Source organism: Dromiciops gliroides, chromosome 5 (assembly GCF_019393635.1).
Source record: "Dromiciops gliroides isolate mDroGli1 chromosome 5, mDroGli1.pri, whole genome shotgun sequence".
Taxonomy (NCBI): Eukaryota; Metazoa; Chordata; class Mammalia; order Microbiotheria; family Microbiotheriidae; genus Dromiciops; species Dromiciops gliroides.
The window spans coordinates 20994701-21018033 of NC_057865.1; the positions used below are offsets into that span (position 1 = coordinate 20994701).

At 46.0% G+C, this 23333-nt stretch overlaps 1 protein-coding gene across 2 annotated transcripts in view; it reads right to left on the bottom strand.

Annotated features, from left to right (window-relative positions):
* Positions 1-23333, bottom strand: part of ANO10 (anoctamin 10) — a 232962-nt gene that overhangs the window by 63650 nt on the left and 145979 nt on the right. For both annotated transcript variants that reach the window (XM_043967359.1, XM_043967358.1), the window contains exon 12: positions 7431-7547. In XM_043967359.1, the coding sequence (XP_043823294.1) occupies positions 7431-7547 (117 nt within the window). The remainder of the gene's footprint in view (positions 1-7430; positions 7548-23333) is intronic.

The following is a 23333-nucleotide window of genomic DNA, read 5'->3' on the forward strand; positions in this document are numbered from 1 at the left end:
GTCTTCACCAAACCACCTAATGGCTGGGCCAGAACGACCTCTGAGCACTCTGCAGTTCAGAGGTTTTGAACCTGGTCATCAAACCTTCAGCTACAGGGTTAAGAAGGAAGCATGAGGTAGTGTCTACTTCATGCCACCAGGAGCCAGGAGACCCAGCTTTGCCACTGACCAACTGTGTGACCTTGGGCAAGTCAGAGCTAATTTAGACTCCAGTTCTCCCACTTGTAAAAATGAAGCCATTGCCATCTAATGGGTCCCTTCCAGCTCTAAGCGTCTATGGATCCATGATGGCCACACTTGGTCTCAGGGAAGAGCTTAAAAAATGTACTTCTCATGAATGTAGCGGAATACTCTTGTGCTGTAAGAAACAATGAGCGGGCAGATTTCAGAGAAACCTGAAAAGACTCACATGAACTGATGCTGAGTGAAATGAGCCAGGAGAACATTTTACATAACAACACTGTGTAATGATCAACTGTGACAGACTCGGCTCTTCTCAGCAGTGCAATGATCCAAGATAATTCCAAAGGACTCATGATGGAAAATGCTCCCCACATCCAGAAAAAAGAACTGTGGAATCAGGATGCAGACTGAACCAGACTGTTTCTACTTTTTTTTGTTTTTGAGGTTTTTCCCTTTTGTTCTGATTATTCTTTCCCAACATGACTAATGGAGAAATAGGTTTAATGTGATTGTACATATATAACCTGTATCAGATTGCTTTCTGTCTTGGGGAGGGAGGAGGGAAGGGAGGGAGGGAGAAAAATTTGGAACTAGAAATCTTATAAAAACAAATGTTGAAAACTAGCTTTACCAACACTGTGTGAGGATCAGTGGAGATAGACTTGGCTCTTCTCAGCAGTGCAACAATCCAAAACAGTTTCAAAGAACTCATGATAGAAAATATTCTCAACATCCAGAAAAAAGAACTGTGAATTATGAATGCAGATTGAATCATACTGTTTCTACTTATGGAGACTGTTTTTTTTTCCCTTCTTGTTGAAGGTTTTTCCTTTGTGCTCGGATTCTTCTTTCACAAGATGACTAATGTAGAAATATGTTTGATGTGACTGTACATATACAACCTAGATCAGACTGCTTTCTATCTTGGGGAGGAGGGAGGGAAGGGAGGGGGGAGAAAAGAAAAATTTGGAACTAAAAATCCAGTGTAAACAAATGTTGAAAACTATCCTTATATGTAATATGTAACTGGAAAATAATAAAATAAAAATTTTTAAAGCTTTACATGTAACAGGAAAATAATAAAATACTTTTATGATTAAAATATACTTCTCTCCTTTTATTTTAGAGGTTGGGTACTACAGACATGCAATATTATATATTCATAGACAAAAAGGGTTGATGTATTTGTTGAATTTGTTGTTTTCCTTCCTCCCTTCCTCCCTTCCTCCCTTCCTTCCTTTTTCTAAGGGAGTACTTACTGGATGTGGCATATGTGGCATAAAAACAAAAAGCAGTAATCAAAGGTCTATTAATCTAAACATTCTGAAGGATTCTCACAAAAATACAGAGTTTAAATTGTCTTGCAAGACTTAAGCTAAACACAGTAAAACTGTTGCAGGAGAGGCAGCAGAGCACCAGCCACAAAGTCCAGAGAAGCCTGGGTTCTAATCCTGGCTCCAGCACTTCCTAAAGAGTGACCCTGAGGGGCAGCTAGGTGGCGCAGTGGATAAAGCACCGGCCCTGGAGTCAGGAGTACCTGAGTTCAAATCCGGCCTCAGACACTTAACACTTACTAGCTATGTGACCCTGGGCAAGTCACTTAACCCCAATTGCCTCACCAAAAAAAAAAAGAGTGACCCTGGATAATTTCCTTCCCTTCTCCTGGTTTTCAGCGTCTTCATCTGTAAAATGGGCACAATGTCTATACTATCATCCTCCCAGGGTTATTGTGGGGAAATGCTTTGTAGACTTTGAAGTACTGGATGAAACACAAGTCACAATGTATGGGGAAGTACAGATCCCCCCTAAATTTCACTGATGAAAGCAAATCCAAGTGTCACGGGGCACAATGAATTGTGAAGTGCTCTAGGCTTGGGAGAGTTAGACGCTTTAGGATCATAGAGGAGGTGGTGTGGCTCAGTAGAAAGAGCCCTGGCTGATGCCCTGGGTTCAAATCCCACCTTGGACACTCACTACCTGGGTGACTTTGGACCAGAAATCCTCTTTGAGCCTCCATCTCCTCCTCTATAAAACTAGGGGACTGCAGTGGAGGGTCTCCCAAATCCTTTCCAACTCAAGATTTATGTTCCCATGATCCTATGGGTCAAGAGGTTCTGTGAGCCTCAGTTTCCTCATTTATAATAGAGGAATAATCACATTTATACTCCTTCAAATCCCACTAAGTAAGAAAGACTTAAAAGAAAAAAATCTTTGAATTAAAATCAATTTTTAAAAATCCTTGAATCAAAAGGATCAAAATCCTTGGCACTACCCATGTCTGACTGCAAAGAGTTTTATCCAGGGAAAAACCTTCAGAGGCTGCACCATCATTTGCTTCATTCATTTGTTCAAATACAGACCCCATAGGAGGCTTGTGTGTGTATACTGGAAGACCAGGCCCGCTGAGATGCAAGAGGTTCATTGCCAGGCAGGCCACACAGGGATGAAGGATTTGCTCCCGACCTCACTAGGCTGTAAAGGTTTTAGGATCTGGGCCTGGCCACTGTAAGCAGGGGTCCTAGAAATGGTGGAATTACCTTGGTCCTGGGTACCACTCAGGGTGGTCTGAAACAAAGGGTTTTATGAACTCCAAAGTTCCATGTTCAAGCGTGTTATCATTTTTACATTTTGTGAATGTAATTCCATTTAAGGATGTACCTCGATAACACAGACAAATTAGAAGAAGAAGGAATAGTCTACCTGTCAGATCTATGGAGAGGGGAAGAATTTATGACCACAGATGAGATAGAGAACATGATGACGTAAAAAATGGATCATTTTGATTACACTAAATTAAAAGGTTTGCACAAACAAAACCAATGCAACCAAGATTAGAAGTAAACTGGAAAGCTGGGGAAAAATTTTTACAATCAGTGTTTCTGATAAAGGCCTCATTCCTCAAATATACAGAGAACTGAATCAAATTTCTAAGAATACAAGTCATGCCCCAATTGAGAAATGGTCAAAGGATATGAACAGGTAGTTTTCAGTTGAAAAAATTAAAGCTATCTATATGAAAAATGTTCTCAATCATTATTGATTAGAGAAAGGCAAATTAAAATTATTCTGAGGTACCACCTCACATCTATCCAATTGGCTAATATGACAAACAAGGAAAATGTCAAATGTTGGAGATGTGGGAAAATTGGAACACTAATGCACTGTTGGTGGAGTTGTGAACTGATCCAACCATTCTGGAGAGTAATTTGGAACTATGCCCAAAGGACTATAAAACTGTATATACCCTTTGACCCAGCAATACCACTATTAGGTCTTTTTCCCACAGAGATCATAAAAAGGGAAAAGGATCAACAGGTACAAAAATATTTATAGCTGCTCTTTTTGTGGTGGCAAGGAATTGGAAATTGAGGGGATGCCCATCAAATGGGAAATGGCTAAACAAGTTGTATTATATGAATGTGATGGAATACTATCATGATGTAAGAAATGATGAGCAAACAGATTTCAGAAAAACCTGGACTTACATGAACTTATCCTGAGTAAAGTAAGCAGAACTAGGAGAACATTGTACACAGTATCAACAATATTGTGTGATGACCAACTGTGATAGATTGAGCTCTTCTCAGCAATACAATGATCCAAGATAATTCCTAAAGACTCATGATGGAAAATGCTCTATGCATCCAAAGAAAGAGCTATGGAGTCTGAATGCAGATCAAAGCAGGCTATTTTCACTTTATTTGGTTTTTTTTCTTTCTTGTGGTTTTTCCCTTTTGTTCTGATTCTTCTTTCATAACATAACTAATGTGGAAATATGTTTAACATGACTGTCCTGTAAAAAACAATAACAAACAACCCCCCAACCCCCACCCCAGACATCCATCTCAGGCTACCTTTCGCATCTCTGGGCAGAATAAACCTCGACGAGAAAACCAACCGTTTTCCTCTCAGTTGCAGACTCGTGTTCCTACAGGTCTGACAACAAAGGAGAAGGAAAGAGCTTCAGGTTGGTCTCTGGTCTCCCCAGATGACCAAGCCAGGCTTGCCAATGGACACCAGGCTGCTGGCTATTGCTTCCCAGCCATGATTTAAGGCTGTTTGTGGTTATAAGTATTATTTCAAAGCCGCTTCTGAAGCTTTGTCGATCTTGTTTGACGGCTTCAAACTAGCGGCTTGGGCAGGTCTCTGGGCACGGTCTCTACATGACTCTGATTCATGGATTACTGGAGCCTGAAGAGGCTTGCGGAGAGGGTCCCTATCACAGCTGAAGGCCCTGTACCCAGAGAGGGCACAAGACTCCCTCAAGGCGATGTGACTTTTCCCAGACCGTCCTGGTCTTTGGACGCCTAATCCAGGGCTCTTTCCTTTCCACTGCTCTTGTTTGTGGTGGTCAAGTTCACCTCAGGGCTGGCTACTGATCAGTAAAATGGGGGTATTTCTGAGTCTATGTTCCACGCCATCAGACATGATCTGGACAGGAAGACCACAGTATGCCTCAATGCCCCCTTGTTATCTGGGTTCTTTTAAATCACTGAGAGTGTTACGATCAGTTTTTTTTTTAAAGCATGATCAAGTTCATTCACTTGTTCATTCAAAATGATTCATGTCTAGGGTTGAGCTTTAAAGGTCACTGTGAGTGGAAGCTTCAGCGCGTTTGAAAGTGCCCTTTGTAAAATAAACAATCCTCTTCTCCTTTAAAACGTGCCTCATTTGCTGACACACACTGAAGAAACGAATACCCCGGCAGATGTGATATTTAGAGAGGAAAAGAGAAGACGGGAGCTGCATACAGCACCCCTCCGTCCTGAGGACCACTTAGAATAGAAAATCCTCAAAGTGAGAAAGACCCAGCAGGAATTAAGGGGCACCTGGGAGGGAAAACAGGCCGACAATGAACAGAGACAGTCCTGGACACCCCCTCCTCAGTCTTTCTTTCTGTTAAATGGCCAGGACTGGGCAGTGATGAGACTCCATAGGGTAGAAACCAAGAGACCTTTCTACTTAAAAGTTCAGGATACCTCATTTTTGAAAGGACCTTAAAATAAGGTAGGGCTGGCCCCGGGAGCCCAGAGTGACGTCACTGAATGGGCCTGGGCTGCACCTGCATGGGGTGGAGCCCTGGGCTGACTCAGCAGAGAGGAAGCAGCTCCAGCTGGGGGACTGGGAGTGCCCTTGGTGACACACACTCTGAAAGGGCCACCACGCGTCAGGCCTGACAGCCTCTGGAGGGGAACCTTCTCCTCCGAGGTCTGAGCTGCCCCTCTCCTTACTAGACCCAATGCCAAACTTCTCCCCGGCTCCGGCCCAGGCTGCTGGTGACACCTCGTGTGGCCCTTGAAGGCAGGGAGTGTCTGCACTGTAGGAATGAGTTCCTGGCCCATAGTAAATGCTTCATAAATAATGCTCTGGCCTTCCTTCCTCTCCCTCCCTCCTTCCTTCCTTCCTCTCTCTTCCTTCCTTGCTTCCTCCCTCCCTCCCTATCATCCCTAACCATCACTATGGTTAACTCCTTACACTGACCCCACTGCCTTCTGACTCCTCCCGGGCCTTGCTTCAATAGCCATCCCCTCTTTTTCATCTGCCTACCATGTGCTCAGGCCTCCCTTTGACCCTTGTAGCCTGTCAGCTCCACCTGGCTCCCCTGCACTCAGCAAGTTCAAACGCTGTGGGCTTTCTCCAGCCTTCACCTTCTTGTCTTCCTGCAGATTCCGGCCCTGTTTGCTGACTGAGTTTCCACGCCCCTGAGCTCTCTCCTCTCTTCCCCTCCAGGACTCCCCTCCCTCATAATTCTCCTCTTACTTCTGGAAGGTCATCCGTGATCCTCACCAGTGGCCGTGGCCTCTTCCCTCAGCCGGCACTTGCTTTGTGCCTCCCGTAACACACGTTGCTTTCAATGCCCTCCTTCTGCTCTGAGGTCTGTGACTGGCAACCCTCGGGCACTTTGCCAGAGATGAAAGCCTAGCGGTTCAAGCTCAGCTGGCCCAGAATTCCAGAAGTTCAATATTAGATGGAAAATAAGGGAGCTAAAAGACCAGAGAACCCAGGGCCCCTAAGACCATTGCCACAAGTCAATCTTCAATGGAACACCCGCCCAGGGAATCAATTAGTCAAGACAAGAATTATGTGCTTCCCGTGCCAAGGATAGCTGTACTCCCCGACAGTATGGAGCTGTGTGAGGACACTGCTTCTTGCTGTGGACGATGGTGGGGAAGACCACAGGCACCCTGACTTGGCTGGTGGCACTGGGGTAAGTAGGAGGCCAACCCCCAAATTCTTCAGAGCAAGCCAAGGGGAAGGAGAAAGGGGGCATCAGAACTCTCGCTCTGTCCCTGAGAAGTTCTCCAAACTCACGGGTGGTAGACGCCCTGCCCTGCTGACCTTGGCCACCTCTGGGCTCTATGGCCTTGACCCCACACTTGGCCTGTGGTGCTAAAAGACAGCTATCTTTCAGCAGAACATAAGGCGTGGGGGATCCTTGTCCTGGGTCTGGAGTTAAGGCTCCAGGAACCTGGGGTTATTTTTCATCTCCACAGTGGAGATGGGCCTCAACTTATAAAATAAATGCATTTCTAGAAGGCTGGATGGGTGTCAGACGAGACAACTAAACGCACCGGCCACGGTCCCCCAAGCACATCCTCTGGAAGGCGTCCTGGCACAAATCACTCATCGCAGGTCGTGGCCCTAGACCCAGAACTAAGCCTGTACCTGAACCCCAAGCAGGCCAAACCTGCTGAACAGGTGACAGCCTCTGCTCTTGGGAAAACAAACTCGCATTAGCAAATGAGAATCATTACAACTTCTTGGCCGAGTCTTCTCTTCTCAATGAGACATCTAAAAAGCATGTGGATGAGGGCCGTTCTTCCAGCTAGGCCCCCTGCACACCTATATAACTAACTGAATGGGTGGCCTAGGGTCAGCCACACTTCCTGCCAACTCCACCCCTTTTGTCATCTGGTTTTTGCCGGTCCTACTTTCCTGAACTGGCCACAATTTTATTAGAATGCGGTGGCTTTGTCAGACCAAGTACAAATCGTACGTTCTTTATAGAACGACAGAAATAAAGTAATATGAAAGAATTATAGAAGCAGATATCAAAGGGTTCAAAGACTAATATGACAGATGCAGACTTTGGCTTAGTTGTTGTTGTTGTTTGAGAAGGGAAAGGGGCCTGTACCTGGACTATCTGTGTTTCCTAAGACTGGCAGAAGCCAGGACTGAAATAAAGGCCAAGGGGGTGGCTGCCTCTTAGCAGTATTTCTTTTCCTTCTCTGAAGAGTTTCTCTTACCTGCTGTTTGAGAGCTTCTAAAGACTCAAATTCCAGCTTGGCCAGCTTCACCTGGATCTCTCGTGGCTTATCAGGGATGACGAACGCCAGGACAAACTTCAACGCCAGAAGGGCGTGCTGAAAAGAAGAAAAATGCACAGGTTGAGATGCCCCAAAAGGCCCTAAACCCGAGTTAACACGATGAGGAGCTGAAGTAGTCTGCAGATCTCCACCATTAATCCACTCAGTCAGTCCTTGATGAGTGCCCTGTGAAGCATCAGAGATCCATTAACAGGAGACTTCCCAGCTATCCCCAGATATCTGAAGGGCATTTGTATGACAGATGGATTAGGCTTTTCCTGCTTGTATCCCAGAGGGAATAGGTAGAAGGGTGGATGGGAGAAACAGAGAAAAGGTTAGGTTTGGTCACTGAATGGAGGGAAGGACGAAAAGACATTTCTCAAGCAACGACTATGGCCAAGCGCTGTCCTAGGGATAAAAAGACTGAGACGACCGAGACAGGTCCTGCCCTCAAGGCGTTTACTTTCTGGAGTGTATTCACCGAGCTGCCCCAAAGAGGAACAGCCCGCCTCTGGAAGTTGTGGACTCCCTTCCCCACATGTCTTCACATAGAGACGGTAAGGGGCATGGGCTGAACTAGATGCCCTCAAAAGTTCCCAGCAGCTTGGGGGTCAGATAATCAGATCCCCTGTTTGGAGACAGGACAACTTGATTTGGCAGATTGAACAATGACTTCCTCACACAGCTCCTTTAAAACCAATTTTGGGTACAAGCGATGTAATCTGTTGCTTCTTAATATTTTATCTAAAGGTGAATCTTATTCAAAAATGTTCTCCAAGAGTTTTCCTTTCAGCCTCATATTTATTTATGCCACTGCCAGGCACTCTCGGCCTCTTCCAAAGCCTCGCTTACATCCTCTCTTCTCCGTAAAGCCTTTCCCTCACCCCTGCCAGCCTGAAGCACTCTTTCCTCTTTCTCCAGTTTCCTATAGGACTTTTGCAGCTGTTGGTTTCCATTCCCTTAGTGGATGCTTCGTAAGAGTTGGTGCTTCGAGAGATTCCCATCCCAGGCAGCAATAACATTTGATGGTCACAAGATCAGTGGAAGTCGGCAGTGTACCATAGATAGCAGCCACAAGATCTAAGACTGAATTAAAGGACATGGAGTGCCCAGAATTTAATATAATTCAAAAAGCATTTCCTAATCACCAACTACATGCCAGAAAGGAGCAAGTGCCAGTCTTGCCACGGTCAGACTACATTTGGAGCACTGTAGTTAGTGCTGGGTTATTTTCTTTTTCACTAAAACTCCCAAACTTATCGTTGATGGGTTTTGTTTTTTTTACTAGAATAATTTCTTGACATAGGCTCCCTCCCTGGCTCATGACAAAGAGGAAAAAAGCAGCAAAGCTAGCCAAGAAGCACTGACAACATGCAGCACATCTGTGGGTCCTGACTTCTCCAGCAAGCCCAATGCAAGCAATTCAGAGTCATCCCCAGGATTCCCCGAGTCAGTCTGCCTCAATGTTGCCTTCATGTCCATGTGTTAGCCACTGCATCTCTGCTTCTCCTGCCTCTCCTGATCTCGTTCTCTATCAGTTTTTATGTCTTCTGGGGTTTCTCTAAATTCCTGACCATCTTCATTTCTGACAGCACGACCATTCACTGCATCCAAATATCACAGCTTGTTCAGTAATTACCTAACTGGGCACTCACTGTTTTCAGTTTTTGTTATGTGAGTTGCCATGTTTTAGCAAGTGATGTTGCTAAGCAACAAGTGTATCCAAAAGGAGATGGACCAGGATGGCAGAAGGACTAACAATGGAGGATTGCTTGAAAGAACTAAGGATGCTCAGCCCAGACAAGTGAGGACTCAGTAACTATCTTCAATAACATGATGTAATGATTGGAGTGACACCACCCACTGGAGAGTTACTGTAGGAAAGCTCCACCATGAGGAGAAGGCGTTTGAGGGCAAGCCACCAGGTCAGTTCGTTGGCGTCAGGAAGTGACGTTTGCTCATGGGAACTGTCTATCAAAGCTGCCAGCCAATGAGCTTGGAGCTGTGTGTGTGAGTGGGGTTGGGGGGGGGGGGGATGTTCCCAGCTTCACAGGAGGCGTTGGGTCCTTTTGGTTCCTGACCTCTACATGGTGGGTTGGATGCTGGGGTCTCTTAGAAATAGTTAGATTTTTACCTTTCTCTCTGATCCTAATGCTCTTTAATAAATACTTAAACACTGAAATACTCTTGCTAAAGCTTATAATGTATTGGCTACCACTCAGATATTTTAGACAGTATAACTAGAATTTTAGCTCCTTACAATGAAGACTGTCATGTGTTCTGCTTGCCACCCCCCCCCCCAGGGGAAAACCAGGAGCAGTGGGGTGGGAGTGTAGGGAGTTCAGCTCAGAGGAAGGAGGAGTTTTTCCATTAGATTTACCCCAAAATTTAAGGAGAAGCTGCTGAAGGCAATGGGCTCCCTATCACCGAATGTAGGATCACTTCCTGGAGATGGTGTAGAGAGGACACCTATTTAAGTCTGGGCTGAACTTGGTGGTCTTTGATGTCCTGTCCACCTCTGCCATTTAGTTATTCTCTGCTACCCACCATCTTGAAATGCTCGTTTTCCCATCTAGGTATGTGTACCTTAGAATGCTCACTGAGGGCAGGGACTGCATCTTCTATGTTCTGTATCCCCAAAGGCACCTGCCGTGATTTCTTCTACATGCTTAATATCTGTTGGCTGTTTATGATCTAGAGTATGACTGACTCCATGGTACTGTGGGGCCAACCATGCCCCTCTGAACACAGAGACACATGGCGTCCCTTTCTCGCCAACATGGGAAACCTATCAAAGGGGTATTAACCCACAACACTGTATTCTCCTTGTGGCTGGCTGCATTCAAACATTTGAAAGGTTGAATGATTGCGAGTATTTCTCTTCCACGTGTGAAGTGAGACAAAGGGCTGCTTCTGCCACAAACTCGACTGTGAAGAAGCCTCAACAGAACCCTGTCCAGCCCCAACACCGTGAAAAGTCTGAGAAGGGAAAGGAAACTCAAAACAGTGCAAGGGGGCGGCTAGGTGGCACAGTGGATAAAGCACTGGCCTTGGATTCAGGAGGACCTGAGTTCAAATCTGGCCTCAGACACTGGATACTTACTAGCTGTGTGACCCTGGGCAGGTCACTTAATCCCCATGGCCCACCAAAAAAATGAAACAAAACAAACAAAAAACAGCATGAGGCTAGAATGGAAGGCACTTTAATTCAGGAGCCATCACTGAGGGCACATCAGGAGGCCAGTCAGAGGAGGCATGAGGCCCTCTAAGAGGAGATGGCACAGCTAACTTGCTGACAGCAAAACAAAAGTCAGATGGATCCTTCGCTGTGATATTTACAAAGGAGGATGAGGGATAAATACCCAATGGATTTCTCCTGGGAGAGAAATGAAATATGGAAGGAAATCAGATTCATGACAGGACAAGTAATTACAAAATTAGAATCCTTGAAAAAAGGCAGAAGCCCAGAGCAAAACAGGCGTCTTCCTAGTTTGGGAAGTCGGGAAAATCTGTCATGTGTATTAAATAAGGGATCTGGAGTACACAGTGAGGGAAAAACAGAACTGATGTTTGACGACCATTCCTGAAAAAGGAACTGGAAAAATACAGATTTGGGTGACAAAGCAGGGAAACAACCGAAAGCAAAGCTGTAACTGAATGAAGTCTAGTCAAAGTGGGTTTACAAGAACTCATCTAAAGTCCATCTGATCTAAATGCCCCAAAGATAAAAAAGAAAAGACAAGGAAATTTTGATGTAACTCACAAGGAATATACAGGGGTTAATTCTGATAAGGCCTGATTCTTTCCATTAACATGTTTAGTTTTATATGGCATTTACTCTAATGCAAGCATTAGATAAAGGAATGAGGAGAGACCAATGTTTACTCTGCTGCGAATATATGACTTTCTACATGGATAGATCTGAGTTCACAGCAGTGACCAAGATAACAGCTGCCTAAGCCCAACCAGTGTCCTTGGGTCTCATCAGAGGAGAAGTGACCCAGGGATTCTCAAGGCTCTGCCAATGGACCTCAAGCACCAACAGGTGCTACTGACAGAAAGGGAAAAAGTCCAGTGACCAACAGAGGGCCAGCCTTGGTAAATTCTGGAAGGATCATCCCCAGAAGACTGGCTATTAAGTGATAAAATATCTCTGACACAATAATTTATAAAGCCATCTTCTAGATCATGAATGAGTTTGCAGTCTCATCTTTTGAAATAGTGAAGCAAATCGTACCAAAGAGAAAGACATTTTAAGGACTAAAAGAAGCATCTGTGAAAACAGGCTACTAAGCAACCCACTGATTTTTCTTTTTCTTTTAAGAAAAATGTTAATAAACATTTTTATTTAAAGTTTTGAGTTCCAAATTCTATCCCTCCTTCCCTCCCTTCCCCCCTCCCTGAGGTGATAAGCAGATACGGGTTATAGATGTGCAATTATGTAAAACATTATTAGTTATTTTATATAAGAAGACTTGAATAAGAGACAAAAATTAAAGAGAAAAATAATATGCCTTAGTCTGTGTTCAATCAATATCAGTTCGTTCTTTCTTTAATAATAAACATTTTTATCTAAAGTTTTGAATTCCAAATTTTATTCCTCCTTCCCTCCCTCCCCCTTGCCTTCCCCTGAGGTAGTAAGCAATCAGATATGTGTTATACGTGTGCAATTATGTAAAACCTGGTGTCTTGTACAGCCCCCGGGGCTTTTTTGACTCAGCTGAAGTGGAGGGGGAGGGGCACTAGCCCCTCCCATACAGAGAAGAAAAATCTGAGGGCCTAAGGCTTTCTAATCTCAGCCCAAAGGTAGGGTCCCCAAATCAAAATAAATTTCCACAGTTATAAACACAGATAAGATTGTCAGTATCATTAATGTTGTATTTTTTGTTTAAGACTCTAGAGAGGTGGAGCTGTGAATTGATCTAACTTATACAAAAAAACAGAATTATCCTAGAAATGTCACTTGGCATCAGGCCCATTGCATTTCCAGCCTGGGAAGGATCCAATTTCAAAAGAAAAGAAATTATCAAAATGAGTAACAGCGACACTTAGGAAGACTTATATAAACTGATGCAGAGGGAAGTGAGGAGTACACAGTGGTGACAGGGATGCGAAGGAAAAGGATACTCAGAGACTTCAGAATTTTGGTTCAGAAGCTTGATGCTGGCATATGTAGGTGCTGAGTGAGGCATACATCTTCAGGCAGGGTCAACATGTTGATTCCATTTGCTTGTCTATATAAGCTTATGTCTATATAATCTCCCCATAGAATTCAAGATACCCCTGCTCAGACCTTGGCTACCTTCCGCCAGGTCAACACTCACTTTTTCTTACTTGGACCCAGACTACTAAGCTACTTCCCAGGCATCATGACCTTCCATTCCAAATTCCAAGCCAGTAATCTAGAGCCGAAATTCTGGAACATAACCTATTTATAAGATGGAGAAGGGGGGAGAAGAGAGGAATCAATCGACCCCAAAGCATTTATTCAGCATTTACTACATGCCAGGCATTAGGGCTACAAATACAAAGAACCAAACTCTATGTAGTGACCCGGGAAACAACATGGTATGAAGCATTTTTGTTCACATTTATTGTAGGGGGGGAGCAGCCTATGTAGAAAAAGTCATTGTGGTTAACTCTTCAGCATGTTCCCTTTATTCAGGTCAAATTCCCAAGCTTATGTCTTGGTCTTCTCTTTTCCTAACCCTGAGGGAGAGGAAATTGGGATTACCAATTCTGAAACCAGAGAAAGAATATCCAGATTGCAAGGTGATTCTGTGTGAGTAGGGAGGACAAGGGACCCAATTAGAGAAAATTAAAATGCACAAATGGTATATTTCTTTTTGTGATACAAAGCAGCCTTCTCTTCTGCCATCTGCTTAATGGGTAAGGAGAGAACCATCTCTGCATCTCACCCTTGGTAACCCCTGAGAACCGAGGGGCTCTCAAACTATTGGTGGTCTCGTGCCGGGCACCCCACCAGCGAGCAGAACGATTCTATTTGGACAAAGCTAGTGCAAGGGGCACTATCGGCAGCGGCAGCAGCTGTGTTTTGCAACAAAGCGTCCCCAACCCTATCTCTTCTAAAATAGAAAATGCAAATTAAGAGCTGAATTCTCAGAATTCTGAACAGCTAATTTGATTTCTACAGTGGCAAGACAGTGGCAATGCCTCCTTCCTATTCCCAGGCTGGTGCCCACTGAACAGAAAAACACATGCGAAAGCATCCCCTGCTGATTAACAGGCCAATTACATGCCAAATGCCAATTAAGAATGAGTGATGAGTGGAATGACAGATAGAAAAACCTGTAAAGGAAAAGCCGCTGGTCCAGACCAGCTACAGCACAGAACACAAAAGGGTCAGTGTATGCAGGTGGGCAGGTAAGACAAGCTACACCTTTGTCTGTATCACTAACATACTCAACCTCAGCCTTCCCCATGATTGGAGAGTAGATGCTATTCCTCTCAGTGAGTTCAGTCCATGGCCCAAATATCTGGCTTGTGATTGGTCTGCCTGGAGCTGCCTTCTTTTTCCTATCCAGGTATGGCAGACTAGACCCAGGATACCTTCTACTGTGGTTTGAGAAGCAGACTCCTCCTGGCCCAGGTGGAGTGGCCTCTATGAGGGCCCATTCTCATTCTAAGGGGGCTGGATATCATGCCCCAAAAGCTCTTCTGGGTGTTAGGAGAAGAACAAAAACATAAACTCTAAAGGGGATGCACTGGGGAAAATCTTAGGAAGTTCAATGAAAACAGCAGAACAGATTATTATTAAAAAAGCTTTCCTCTCTCACCCTCAAATATACTATCTTTGGGAGATAGTGAAGCCAGCTTAATAGGAAGAAATTCAACATTAAAACATAAAGAAGGGGCAGCTAGGTGGCGCAGTGGATAGAGCACTGGCCCTGGATTCAGGAGGAGCTGAGTTCAAATACAGCCTCAGACACTTAACACTTACTAGCTGTGTGACCCTGGGCAAGTCACTTAACCCCAATTGCCTCACTAAAAAAACAAAAACAAAACCATAAAGAAAGTATGCCATTTCGTTGGTTCTCTTGTAACATGTACCTTCATAATTGAATTGTTTTATTTTTTCAATTAATCAACAGGTATTTATCAAGTACTCTGAGGTACCACCTCACATATATCAGATTGGCTAACAGAAAAGGAAAATTAGGAATGTTGGAGAGGATGTGGGAAAATTAGGGAACTAACGCACTGTTGGTGGAGTTGTAAACTGATCCAACCATTCTGGAGAGCATTCTGGAGATTGCCCAAAGGGGAATCAAACTGTGTATACCTTGTGATGTAATAATACCATTACTAGGTCTGTATCCCATGTACATGTACAAAAATATTTATTGCTGCTCTTTTTGTGGTGGCAAAGAATTGGAAATTGAGGGGATGCTCATTGACTGGGGAATGGCTAAACAAGTTGAAGTATATGAATGTAAGAGAATGCTACTGAGCTATAAGAAATGACAAGCAGGATGGTTTCAGAAAAACCTGTGAAGACTTATATGAATTGATGCTGAGTGAAATGAGCAGAACCACAGAGTAACAGCAAAACTATGTGATGATCAACTATGATTGACTTAGCTCATCTCAGCTATACAATGATCCAAGACAATGCCAAAAGACTCATGATGGAAAATGCTCTCCACATTCAGAGAAAGAACTGATGGAGGACGAATGCAGATTGAAGCCAACTCTTTTCACTTTCATTGTTTTTCTCATGTTTTTTTCCCCTTTTGGTTCTATTTCTTTTTTTACAACATGACTAACGTGGAAATGTTTTACATGACTGCACATGTATAATCTCTATTAGATTGCTTGCTGTCTTGGGGAGGCTGGGGGAGTTAGGGAAGGGAGAAAAGTTTGGAAGTCAACATTTTATTAAAATGACTATTAGGGGGAAGCTAGGTGGCACAGTATATAAAGCCCTGGATTCAGGAGGACCTGAGTTCAAATCCAGCCTCAGACACTTTACACTTACTAGCTGTGTGACCTTGGGCAAGTCACTTAACCCTCACTGCCCTACAGAAAAAAAAAGAAAGAAAAATGAATATTAAAAATTATCTTTACATGTAATTAGGAAAAATACTATTAAGAAAAAATTTAAAAGCTTCCACTAAGTGTACAGAGGACACAAGGTGAACAAGATAAAGAGCCCCTCCCCTCCAGGAATTTACACTCGAGATAAGCATGCAGATAAACGCAAGCCTAGTCTGAATGTGGCCAGTAGAGGAGGCCTTAGGAGTCCAGAGGAGGGAGATGCTACTTAGGCCTAGAAGGGGGTGGAATGGACCTCCACAGGCAAGGGGAAGCACCCCAGGAAAAAGCCACAGCGTTGGTCCCACCAAAGTCCAGCTCTGAAGGGAGTGGGCTGGCATCGAGAAGGCTGAGATGAAGCAGGGAAGGTGGGCAGGGCCAGATGACTGAGTGCCAGGCATACCCAAAGGTGCACCTTCAGAAAGATTCCTTGGGTAGGTCAGTGGGAGGAGAGGCCTGAGGCCTGTGCCAGGAGACCCTGGTGGGAGCCCACCTCATAGCCAGAATGTGAGAGTGGGTGACAGGGCTGCTGAGGCTGGGACAATGCAGGAGGTACTGCAGATGCAGAATGGATAGGCCTTGGCCGCTCCCCCTAAGAGAAAGAGGCCAATCAATGATTACAGCTGAAGCCGGGAAGACCCAGGGCCAGCAGGAGGCTGCTTTCAAGGATGATGGTGGGCCTGAGGCCCTGGTGAGACTAAAGGCCACTCCCTCCTTTGGCTCATCGGAGGCCTTCCAGGGCACACCGCCCAAAGGAGGCAAGCCCTGGGTCAGACTTGACAACAAAGAATTGGAGTGACCTCCGGAGGGTGTTCACATTTAAGTGAGGTTTGTTTTCTTTTTCTCACAATTATTTTTGATCGAGGTGACAAGTTGAAGCAACAAATAAAAAGCTTCATACCCTGACAGCATTTCTCAGATGAGATCCTGGTGTGGATGAGGTTTTCTGGGAAGGCTATTTTATTTTACTAGATGTTTACCTTGCTGACTTTCATTGCAAGCCCAAGACCCAGTATTATCATTACAGAAGCCCCCTTGAACAGACACTATGGTTTTCGGCTGCCTTTGCTTTGTTGGTGCATTCAGCTTTGTGTTGCAAGGGGCAAAGGCAAGAGCTCAGAATAATGCCCTCCTTGTTGAATCTTCCACCAGGTGAGGCCTGTCAGAGGCCTCGTCAAACCGCTCATTTGCCAAAAAAGGGAAATGAGGCCCAGAGCTCAGCCTCGTGCAGTGGGTGGGAGGGCTGCACATGAGCACATCCCCTTCATCTCTGGCCCCGACCCCCTCTCCCAGGGCACTTTGTAAACTGTCCTTATGGAATTAACAGACCCTTGATGACTCCTTCAGAGAACACGCACACACCACGTGGGAAAGAGCTGTTCCTCTGAAGAAATGAACCGATGCCCCTAAGTAGCTAAATGCCCCTCTGGTCAGCAGAAGGGAAGAGCACTGCCCCTTCCTGGGACATGGAACCATTGCTTTATTTTGACTAATACCAGCATTCTGGCTCATTTCAACAGCTGTAGCTTTAAGGAAAACGCCTCTGGCTCCTCCGGCCTGACCTCCAGCAGCCAGACCCTGTCAGCCTCCCGGATGGAGACTGAGTTTCAGGAAATGAAAGATTTGCGTGTCCTTCTCTACAGCACAAAATGACATCAGCAGATTCACTGGGTGATGGATGACAGAAAGGTCTGGCTCGCACCGGCCCTGGAATTCATTACCCTGGACAAAGCTAATTTGCAGAGAACCTTGGCCTGAAAGGCAGCCATAGGACATGGCTGGGGCTCTCACCGAAGCTCTTCACCAAAACCAAGGGAGGCTTGGCTCTGAGGATGCTGTGCTCCGTACCTGTCTTCTGAGAGCTGTGGCTTCATGGCATGACTTCAACAACTGATCAAATTTACCCAGAACCAAGCGTGTCCAGTCCTCCCAAGGAGGCCTGCTTTGGTTCACACGGCTCGTGCACTTCCTGAAAAAGTTCTGATCCCAGCAAGAAAGAATGAATCATTCAGGTCCAAAATGGCCCACGGGAGAAAGTAGCTCAACATTCCCAATCTGTGAGCGGCACTCGAGTAGACAGACTCAGGGACACTGTTACATGAGCAGGTTCTGTGGCCTGGGACAGTGAGAGTGATGTTAAAAAAAAGGTCAGTGTCTGAGGCAGGACTGGAACCCAGCACTCAAAGCTGACCTCAAAGCACTTCTTGGTTTGTCCTTTGTACCAGGCTGCTTCTCTCTCAAGCCTCAGTTTTCTCCTCTGTAAAATGGAGATGACCAGATAACCTCTAACTCAGAAGCTCACGTTCCTCAGGGATCCAGTGCGGGGGTCGCACCAGATGCCCCTGAGGTTGTCTCTTCTGGCTCCCCACCTGTGGTCTTTGGCACCAGGGCTCAGGTGCCATCCTGCCCAGGGACCTCCTCCTCCCCTGTGCGGGTCCCTTCTCCCATTGGGAAGCAGTGCCCAGGCTGCAGGGAACACGGTGCTCCAGTGTGGGTCGACCCTTGTGTTTTTCAGTTTCCCTGTTAAAATACAAGCTCCCTGAGGGCAGGGGTTGTCTTCCCTTTTCCTTCCCTGTGTATTCTCAGGGCTTAGGGCAGCTGGCAGCTGCAGTGGGTGGAGCACTGGCCCTGAAGTTGGGAGGATCCGAGTTCAAATCTCACCTCAAACACTGACTAGCTGTGTGACCCTGGGCAAGTCACTTCGCCCCAACTGCCTCAAGCATCCAGGGCCATCTCCAGTTGCCCTGATATCTATCTTGCTGCTGGACCCAGATGGATTCATGCAAGTCATTACATCACCCTATGTCACAGTCCTCTTCGGGAATGAAGGACAAACAACAATAATTCTTAAGGCTTATTAGCACAGGGCCTGGCAGGCAGGAAGTGCTCCCTGAAAGCTTGCTGCCTGTGATCCTATGATTCTGGGATGCCTCTTAGCCAGCGCCCTGCTGCCTCCCTGGGAGAGCAGGTGCTCAGTGACCAGCAGCCAATCTGAATTCTTCCTTCACCCACGACACACCATTTCTCCTTCGTGCCTCTCCTGCTCTGTCAATAGGACTGCAGAAGGTGTGGGACCTGGGAGCAAGGGGCAGCTCAGAGCGGATGAGAGGAACAGGGCTGAATGTGTGGAGGTTCACAGTCAAGGGCACCCGGAGCTTAGGATCATTGGATCATTGACCTTCAAGGCCACCGAGTCCAAACTCTTTCATGTTCCAAGGAAAGCAATGGAGGCTGAGGGGGATGAAGCGACTTGCCCAGGGTCTGAGGCAGGATCTGGGCTGCACGGTGTGCAGCTACCCTGCTTCCCCTGTCCCACTGCTGCTGCCTCAGGGCACCTGGAGCCTAACACAAGGCAGCACCCTTTGTCTTCTAGAAGCATCCTGCCCTTCCCTGGCATACCCTCCCGAGGTTCTCCAATGGCACTTCAGAGATGGCCAGCCCCTGTCTTCATTTTTCACCTTTCCCCTGAGGTTTAGGAGGAAGGAAAATGAAGAGCAGAGACACCATAAGCGTGCCTGCAGAAAGAAGGTCTAAATGCCAGGTCTTCTCTCACAAACAGTGAGCCTTCTAATCCTTGAAAATGCCCCCTCTAAATGACTGGGCAGCCTCATCATCAGACCCTGGAGGGTTCACGGGGAGAATGAACCAGCCCCGCCTCGCTTTCTTTGTCCAAGAAAATCCTTGTGTGCTCCGGTCATTCCCTTGAATAAAGCAGATCTAGCTGAGCATGGAAAGGCACTTTGTCCTAATTCAGGTCTATCCCACGGTGTAGAGTTAAAAAATCTGGAGATTGAGGGCCCTGGATTCAAGTCTTGGTTTGGCCACTACAGCCTGTGTGACCTTTTGAAAGTCCCTTGATCTCTACGGGCCTCAGTTTCTTTTCTTTTCTTTTCTTTTCTTTTCTTTTCTTTTCTTTTCTTTTTTTTTGCACAGGGCAATGAGGATTAAGTGACTTGCCCAGGGTCACACAGCTAGTAAGTGTCAAGTGTCTGAGGCCGGATTTGAACTCAGGTACTCCTGAATCTAGGGCCGGTGCTTTACCACTGCGCCATTTAGCTGCCCCAGTTTCTTTATAAATGACCTTGGAGGTCTCTTTCAACTCTGCCATTTTCTATGATTCTATAACATATTTAGAAAAAACAATTTATAAAACAACACACATAGAATCAGCAACAAGGAAATAGCCCAAACTGAATGCTTGACGATGACTGAGTCTGGCCCCGAGGAAGAGAGACAAGGAAGCATCTTCCTCTGCTTCTTTGTAGAGATGGGAACCATGGTTGTGGAAAACCCCGTGTACTGGCAGACCTGATACGGGACCCAGTTGTTCTGAAGCGGGTTTTCACCTCTTTGCCATTCTTTGTTCTAAGTATGGCACCTTGGCATGGGGAAGGCAGGGGAAAACACTAGAATATAGGTGATGTAAAAACAAAAAAGAGCCATCAGATTTCTCTTCTCAAAACTAGTCTCTGTTCACATAACTAAGGATCCGTGATCAGTCCTGTGGGGAGGGGTGGGGCGAGAGGATGTGCATACAGAAATAGAAATTGCTTCTCCAAGGAGGAGAAAATGAATCTCAAAAATGACAAACTGGAAAATCAGAGTGCTTCAGGAAAGACGGCAGCACGCACCTCTGTACTATATAAAAGGCATCTGTGTTTTGGATTAAATTCAGTAGCGGCTGCGTTTAGGACACATTAAATGCTAATTCTGAGGCTGCTCTGCCAGGTTCCCTATGACATTTCGATTTAAGGGGGAGGGGGAGGAGAATGGCCTTTTAAATGCATGTCAATGGAGCCGAAAGCATAGAAAATCTCATCCCTGAAGTCATGGAAAGATGACCCATTGGGCTCTTCACGCCTACCTCAGCCACACATCCTATAGCTGGTCCTGCCCACGATGATCAGGCTTTTTAAAATCATACCTTCATCATCAAAGACTATTTGCAAGACATTAAAAAATCAAATGGCAAACCGGAATCAAAGACACTGTAATAATAGTCACTCATTCCTGGACTGAGGCAACAATCAGGCTAAACTCCTCTTTGAAGAGATTTCCACACATTGCTGGGATGCCATCTAGTGGGGGTGGGGGTGGGGGGGGTGGGGAGGCTGGGCTCTTAGTCAATCTCTGCTAGAAGCTACTAACATTCTCTAAAAACTGCCCTTTGGGCATCACTTTCTGATGCTTCTTTTCCACTTACAGAATTTCTGTGGAAAGTGACAAGTTCCATCAGCTGTTTGTGAAAAATCGAAGTGCTTGGCTTACTCACTGCTTTTAGAGTTGTCACTATAGGGTTCTGGGGCTGGGGAGGTGGGGGCGGGGGCTTCCCCAGGGAAAGCCGAGACCAATCACCAACATGCCTGTGGGATCCTGTCAAGTTCATTCAGTTCAGTAAAATCTTTTTTTTTTTTTTTTTTGGTGGGGAGGAGAAAGGCCTCCTTAGACAGTGGGCGAAGAGCAGAGGGAAATCAGATGGGCTAAAAAGGCGGGGGAGGGAATGAAGCGAGACAAGTGAGCATCATAGAAGAGGCTGGAGGGAGGCCTCAGGAGGCTCCCAAGGCCTCCACCCTGAGCAACCCCCCTTCCCCAGCCCCGTCTCCCTGCCCCAGGAGGCCCCTCTCACTTCCTCCTCCCTGCCAGGCTGCTAATGAATGCCATTGCTCTAAGGTCACTATCTTCCATCTTTGTTTCCATCTCCTATGTCCCCGTGATTACATAACAGTCTCTTCCATTAGATGGCTCACTCCCTGAAGACAGTGACCATCTTTGCCCCTCGTATCCTGGAGCTAAGCATGGTCCTGGTGCCGAAGAAAAGTCCAATAAATGCTTGTTTAATGACTAACGACACGTCATCTGTCATCAAGTCATCCTCTCTCTTGTCCACTCCTGGCCATTTCCACGGACCTCAAAGCCCATCCAGCTCACCACATGCCAGATCTCCTCACGGGTAATCATCTGCATCTTTCATACATACCCCCTCTTCTAATAAGGTCTTTCTCTTCATTGGGCCCTAAACCAAACTCATCCATTCTCAGGCCTGTCACGTTCTTTTGTGAAGTGACTTGAAAGGTCGGGCAGGGCCAGGTTATAAAAGCCAAACAAAGAAGTTTCTATCTGATCCTGGAGGTAATAGGGAGCCACTGAAAGTCACAGAGCAGGGTAGTGGCATAGTCAGATGTGGACTTTAGAAAGAATGGAGGGCACTAAAAAAAAAAAATCAAAGGCTTTTTACAGGGCAGAAAGGTGGCACAATGGATAGAGCACCAGCCCTGGAGTCAGGAGTACCTGAGTTCAAATCCAGCCTCAGACACTTAATACTTACTAGCTGTGTGACCCTGGGCAAGTCACTTAACCCCAACTGCCTCACTAAAAAAAAAAAACAAAAACAAAAACAAAGAAAGAATGGAGGGAGAGGATGGAGACCTAAGGGTAGGGGAGCAGTGGCAGACGGCTGCTGCAGCAGCCCAGGAGAGAGCCGAGGAGGGCCTGCCCAAGGGCTGTGTCTGTGGGGGGGGGGGGGTCTTAGAACAGAGGCGAGAACGCTGAATTCCTGAGAGGGAAGCAGATCCTGAGCACAATCACAGGGACTTCTGTAAAGGGCTTTTGCTTGTTTCATGGACTCCAGTAAGTGAATTTGGCTCTCACTAGGAACTCAGCGGTCATTGGGGTGAAGCATCACCAGTACAAAAAGAACATACCAATATAGAAGCGCCAGGCAACAAAGCAACAAACATTTATTAAACACCTACTGTGTGCCAGACACTGACTAGGTGACGGGATACAGCCAGAAGAAAGGCTGTCTCTGCCCTAATAGGAGAAGATCACATACCACAAGGAGCAGCGGGAAGGCTGGGGTGGGGCTGACAGCACCCACTCAGGCCACAGTGTCAGACTCTGAAAGGTCAAAGGCAGAGGGGGGGGGAGGAAGGGAGGCCCCCAGAGGAGCTCCACACATGGGAGAACGGGACCTGCATGCCAAAGGCATGTTCCATGGTGAGAAGTCCACTGGGGATGGTGGATATTTACAGGGTGAGACTGAGGAAGAGGCCCTGTGATCAAGTCTGCAAAGTCAAGAGCAAGACAGGAGAGGAAAACGGGAATCCAGTCTCCTAATTTAGAGCCCTGCAATGATGCCCTGGACTTTTACACATCCTACTTTGTATACAATGCTTCATTTCACTGCTCAGAAATCACTGTGCAACAGGGGTAGATGAGGCAATTGGGGTTAAGTGACTTGCCCAAGGTCACACAGCTAGTAAGTGTCAAGTGTCTGAAGCTGGATCGGAACTCAGGTCCTCCTGAATCCAGGGCCGGTGCTTTATCCACTGCGCCACCTAGCTGCCCCCAGATACATTCTTTTTCATTTCACTCTCTTGACAATGATTTTCAAATGCCTGACAGATCAGTTCAGTTTCCTTAACTGTAAAGTGGGGATAATAATAGTATCTACGTCCCCAGGGTTGTTGTAGAGATCAAATAAGATAATATTTATAAAGCACTTAGCACAATGTCTGGCACATAGAAGGAGCTTAATAAATGCTTATTTCCCTTCTTCCTTGCTCTCTCCCTCCCTTCTTTCTGCTGGTAAAATCACAGGCCTGGGCTTAAAAGTGCTCTATCTACTGTGCCACCTAGCTGCCCCTTCCTTTCTCCTAATAGTTCATAAAAACCAATCTAAGAAAGCCAACAAGGTGCAAGTCCAGGTGGATCAGATTCATTCTATTTATCTGGGTTTCCATTGTGCCAAACTTGCTCTCCAAAGAGAGGCTTTTCCTGGATGCTTGG